The sequence below is a fragment of the Petaurus breviceps genome, unplaced genomic scaffold (assembly GCF_028583685.1).
Source record: "Petaurus breviceps papuanus isolate PSGF00001 unplaced genomic scaffold, PetGlider_PUasm1.0 91067, whole genome shotgun sequence".
In the NCBI taxonomy this organism is placed as follows: Eukaryota; Metazoa; Chordata; class Mammalia; order Diprotodontia; family Petauridae; genus Petaurus; species Petaurus breviceps.
In genome coordinates, this window is record NW_027187407.1 from 51,912 (window position 1) to 58,077 (window position 6,166).

At 41.0% G+C, this 6,166-nt stretch overlaps 1 protein-coding gene across 2 annotated transcripts in view; it reads right to left on the minus strand.

The window, feature by feature from the left end:
• LOC138154658 (cystatin-A5-like) overlaps positions 1–6,166 on the minus strand; it is an 84,521-nt gene that overhangs the window by 40,170 nt on the left and 38,185 nt on the right. The window contains exon 2 of one of the 2 annotated variants that reach the window (XM_069079629.1): positions 3,302–3,403. The exons of the other annotated variant lie outside the window; for it this stretch is intronic. Within the exon in view, the coding sequence (XP_068935730.1) occupies positions 3,302–3,403 (102 nt within the window). The remainder of the gene's footprint in view (positions 1–3,301; positions 3,404–6,166) is intronic. 2 annotated transcript variants of the gene reach the window in all.

Here is a 6,166-nt window from a genome sequence, read left to right on the forward strand (position 1 = left end):
ATGCTTCATTTCAATTGTGATTATTGATATAGGACACTCATGAAAGTAACCAAATGGACTCTGAACTGTGCTTCTAAAACTAGGCCAATTCATCCTCCTTCGTTTTGTCAGTCTAGTAGTTGAACAACTCTATTGGCTTATTCATTTGAGGGAGAGGTTCACATATTTTCAAATGAGCATATTGATCATTCCCAAGATGTACCTGCAAATAAAGAGAAGTGGAAAGTCAGTGGTACGTATTCCAACCCAGTAGCTCTTACCTCTCAGGGTCACTGTATCAGGCACATTCCTGTTTTAGTTAGGGGTTTTGGCCCGATGACTTCTGATGTGATCTGTACACTTTTATTCTAACCTATGAATGATCCTATTCATGCTTTGAAAACAAAATTGTAGCACGGCGTGACCTGAGAGATCCTTTAGTTTTATTTTTAAAGCTAAAGGAATTGAGTCCCACAAAGGGCCAATGAAAAAGAATGTTCAGTTGGGCAGTCACATCATGCTACTGTGAGATCTTAAGGTCACAGATTTAAAGCTGGAAGGGACTTAAGTCCCATCTGCTCATTTTTTAGTTGAAGAAGCTAAGGCCCAGTGAGGTCAGTCATTGTCCAGAACTTGTATGTTACTTGTGAGGCAGCTGGGGGATGCAGTGGATACAGTGATGGGCCTGGAAGACCTTCAATCATTTCCTGTCTGCCTCAGTTTCCTCAACTGATTTCCTCAATCTGAAAAGTGGGGATGACAATAGGCCCTGCCCTTTGGGTTGTTGTATCAATAAGATAACATTTATAAGGGGTGGCCAGGTAGCAGAGCGAGTAAGAGCACCGGCTCCAGTGTTGAGAAGACCTGGAGATCGAATCCCGGGCTCAGACACTTAGCACCCACCCAGAAACACCTGGTTGTGTAACCTTGAGCAAGTTACTTAACCCCCATTGCTTAGGGGCAGCCAGGTGGCTCAGCGAGTAAGAGCACTGGCTCCAGTGTCGGGATGACCTGGATCAAATCCAGGCTCAGATACTCAGCACCACACCCAGAAATAACTGGTCGTGTAACCTTGAGCAAGTCACTTAACCACGATTGCTTTAAAAAATAAAAGATAACATTTTTAAAGAGATTGGCATAGTTCCTGGCACAGAGTAGCTGCTTAATAAGTACTTGTTCTTAACCCACCCCTCCCCCCACCATTCCCTTCCCTTCCCTTGTCCAAAGTCACCAAGCAGCTGAGCCACAATCTGATCCCAAATCCAGGCTGTTTTCCTTAAACCATGGCTGACTCTAGCACCTGAATATTTGAATGTCCAAGGAACTAATTTTTAGTAATAGGATTTCAAGTATTATTTTAAATTTGAATTTGCCTTTGTCTCAGTTTCATTTTTTCAGGGGTTTTTTATAAGATATGTAGAAAAAAGATCATGTATCATACAAAAATATGGCTTCTTCCTTTACTTTTACCCAAGCCTCTTGGAAAACACTGTGGCCTTTGTACATCTTGTGCCTTCCTTCCAATGCTGTGTTCCTCCAGGGAGAGCTCTATTTGCTCAATTTTATCATCTGTGCTATTTTTTCTCCAATTGCCTCCCAGATAGCAGCACTTTAGCACACTACCTTTAACAAAGTCCTATCTTTAGTAAAGCAGAGTAGATGAAACCAACAAGACAGCAGGGTAATGCTTTGGAGAGGTAAGTCACTGGGTAAGTCACATAAACACTGCAGGTGCCAACTAACTCCCTAGCACTGATCAGCAAAGTCAATAGGTGGTGTTAGTAGAAAGGGTTTTCAGACCCAGCAGTTCCCACAATGAGAGAATGCTGGGCCTTGGGTCAAGAAAACCTGAATAAGATCTTACTTCAGACACTTACTAACTGTGTGATTCTTGGGAAGTCACTTAATCTCATTTTCCTCACCTGGGAAATGTCTCCATCTCCTTTGGAAGGATCCTATGAGGTAACCTTTCTGAAGAACTTAGCACATAGTTGCACTTAGTCAATTCTTATTTCCTTCCTTCCTGTGCTGCAGCAGGTGTTCCTCTTGGCTGACATCTCCTAGTACCTTAATACAGCCTCCTTAACTCAGCTGAGGTAGTTCTACTCTACTGTACCCTAAAGCCACAATCTCTTGGATCCATCCTATATAGGTTTCCCAGCTATCTCTGTCCACAATCCCAAAGGAGTGACCAAGGAATTCCCAGATGTGTGCCCATTGCTGTTTACATTGAAGATCATATATTTCTTTTAAAATTATGCTGTAGGGCATAGAGTGCTGGGTTTGCACCTGGAGAAGGCTCAAATTCCCTGACACTTATGAGTTGTATGTGAGTCATATCCCAAGAAACTCCCTGGGGCTAATCAACAGTCAACAGATGGGTTTATGTCTGTGTTGGTAGAGAGGGCTCCCAGCCCTAACTTACTACAATGATAAAAATCCATCATACATTTGGATAAAATCTCCCTAAAATTTGGAAAAAGAGACATGCATTTCAGTAATTTCTGATTAGGTCGTGTTTCAATTCCTGGGCATCGATGTTGACCTGGTTTTCACTTTGTGTGCATTTCTCCTATAAGACAAGATACTTCCTCTCAAGTAACAAGTAATCAAGTTGCTGGATTCAGGGCATAAACATATGAGCCTTGTTTCAGAGGCTATGTGAAGTGGGATTTTTCTCATTCTTTTATCTTACAATTCTCATACATTAAAGCCTGGGACAATGTATCTTGAGACTTACTCTCCACTTGCAAGAATGTGATTCACAATCGTGTGGGCTAGCATGTTATTAGAGAATCATGAAAGGAAACAGAATTCCCCAAATGAATAATCTTGAGTATGTTAAAGTTGGTATGAAAATTCTCAGAGTCACAGCCTTAAACATGAGAACTTCCCCTGATAGAAACATTTCTATAAACCCTGTCTTGTCCTTACTTGTCTCCAGTTGCTTGGGTACTCAAAGTGAGTAGGGAGAGTCTTTAACATTCTCTTTTTCTCTCCCTGTCCCTTCCCCTGTCCCTCTCATTTCATCATCCATCTTTGTTTGACAGCTCCCATGCTCAGTGTGACACCAAACCCTACCAGATCAGTCCTCCTTTGCTCTCCTGGTTGACATGAATCTGTTTCTTAATGTCTCTACCTCTCTTCTGCCTTCTTTACTTTCTCCCAGTTACCACACCATCACTTTATATTTCCCCAGTGGCAGACACTTTCATTTCTACATTTACTCATAAAGGAAGGGGACAAACTATCCCCATCCTTTCTATGTGCATCCAAATAGAAAGAAAAAGAAGTCGAATTCAATGACTTGTTGAACACTGACTTTCACATAATAATAAGTCCTGGAAACCACTTGGCTTCTGTACTGGACAGCCTTAAAGCAGTCATATTTTTCATTGGTCTTTTCTTCAAACTGTGGCTTTACCTTAAGAAAAGAGGGGAGAGTAAAGAACTTAGTGGTTATCTGGAAATAATATCAGGTTTGGTCTACTTAGTGGTTAGTACAGCACTGGCAACCCTGGAAACATTAGTCAAAACCTTCTTTTTCCCCAGTTCCTTAAACAATTAATAATTGATTTTTACAAAAATCTATGTTTTTGCTTACTGTGCTTTAGGCACTGTGCCAGATGCTGAGAATTAAAGAATAACAACACAGCGTCTGTTCTCAAGGAGTTTACATTCTACTGGGAGAAATACAATATTTACCCAAATTACTAAATACCAAATACACAAAAATAATTTCAAAAGGAATGGATGAATTACAATAGCAATTCTTTCCTCCATACTAGGAATAAATGATTGATTGATAGATTGATTGACCAACCACTTAAGTAATTGGTGTCTACTGTTCCCTCAGGGGCTATAATGCTATAGCAGCAAGCCCCCCAGCATCCCTAGGGTATCTGCCAACACAGGTTCTTAGATCTGCTTTTCTAAAGGAAAGCAACTCAAAATGGGTTATGATAAAATGCCTACTTACTGATCAATGGAAGGGAAGGGTAAAGGTATGCTAAAATGCCTGCTTACAGATCAATTAAGGGAATGGAATGGGGGGTTGTGCTCAACAATAGGACATATCTCATGTGTTGAAGAGCAGTATAGTACAGTGGACAGAGTGCTGGATTTGTATCTAGTGGACTTGGGTTCAAATCCTGGCTCTGTCACTACCTGTGTGAACTTGAAAGAGTGATTTCGCTTCTGTGGGCTTTAGTTTCCTTATCCATAAAATAGGGTATTGACTAGAGCGCTAAATTCTTTTCAAGCTTTATACCCATGATCCCAGGATCAACCAATGTTTGTTTCAAGCCTTCCAATGAGGAGGGATAATGGTAAGTGAAGAATACTAACCTTTCAAGTCTGAGGACTTAGATTCCTATCCTGCCTCTGATTCTTCCATTGTGGAACCTTGGAAAAGTCACTAGGGCCCTCAGTATCCTCATCTGTAAAAGGAGGAAGTTGGACTAAATGGCCTCTGAGGTCCCTTCCAACTCTAGATTTTTGATCCCATGGACCTTCTCATTCCACTTTTAATAACTCTAGCTGTTAGAAAGGCTTCTGTATTTCAAACTTAAATTTGCTTCTTTTCAACTTCCACCCCTTGCTTCTGGTTCTGGCTTCTGGGACCAAACAGATGAAATCTCATCCCTCTCTATCCCTACAAGTACCTGAAGACAACTACCATGGCTCCAGTGAGTCTTCTCCATGCTCATCAACCCATCCACAAGCATTCATTACACACCCATCATGTGTTTAGTCACTGTGCTAGGCACTGAGGGTATAAAGAGAAACCATTGTTCTGTTTAACCTGGAAAAGAGAAAGACTCATTTTGGTGTCCAAATTTCAGGTGCAGATTTAGTTGCCAAGAAGTCAACATCATCTCACATGTCTTTTGTTCATTAGTTTCAGTGCTGTCCAACTCTTCATGACTCCCTTAAGGATATTTCTTTGTTTCACGTTGTTTTTGGGAGTGGCAAAAAGTATTGCAGTGGCTAGTGGTTTCTTCTCCAGATTATTTTTCACAGGAGGAAACTGAGATAAACAGGGTTAAGTGATTTGCCCAGTGTGACACAGCTAGTAAATGTCTGGGGTCAGATTTGAAATCGAGAAGAATCTTCCTGACTCTAGGTTTCTCTGCTGTGCTGACTAGCAGTTCTACATTTGCAAAGAACTATTTTCATTAACTCATTTGACACTGTCCTCAATCTAGAATTCATTAAATCAAAAGGCATCTTGTTTACAAAAGAAGAAAATTGAATTAGCATCAGCTGATGGGTAGTTGGGCAGCTAGGTGGCAAGGTGGATAGAGGATTGGGCTTGGAATCAAATCTTGCCACAGACATTTACTTCCCTTGTTAGGAAAGTTGGTCTTTGAAAGTTGGTCTAAGAGCAGCCTGAACTCTGGGACAGACCCATGCAAATTGTATTCCTTTTATATGATAATAAACTTTTGATCCATTTTTTTTCTCATCCTACCTTATTTCTTTAGGACAAAACTCTAAGGAAGAATTTGCCTTCAACACTCTACATATTGGTTAGAAGGGTTTTGTTTTGTTTTTCCAATGGAGGTGAATAGAGGAAGGAGAGAAAAAAGGTGGCTGTTTTTTTCATTGAAAAACTAAAGACTTTAATAAAAAACTTTCTTAGCAAGCAAGAGTCAGGGAAGCAGTAAGAGAACATTTTCTCCCCAGCTCACCCCATACCATACAATGTATTACCAGACTTAACAGCTTTGGCCTGAACTTCCAAGCTTCCTCTCCTTCCCAGGATTGCTTCACTCACCCTAAACCCTTCAGGCAGTGGTCAAATTGTCAATTTATAACTTCTCACCTAATCTGTGGTCTCTTATACAAGGTCACACTCTTAATTTTCAAGTAGTTGTTACTGTCAGTAACTTCCTGCAGAAAGACAGGGGGGTGTGATAGTAATGGCAATTAAAGATTCCCCTGTATTCGCTTGGTTTTCAAATTGATTGTGTTAAAACCCAGAGTTTGTTAATCCCACCTGTGGGATGGGCTTGTTGATGTGAAAAGAAAGTCCTGAACTGGGAGGAGCTGGTGATGTAGATTTGGAGAGACACTAGAGAGAGGCGGAAGATCTTTTTGGAAGCAGCACCTCGTGGAGAGAGAGAGACTAAGAGAATTGCTGGTGGCCGCTTTGAATTGCCCTGGACTTTTGAGACCTGCCCCC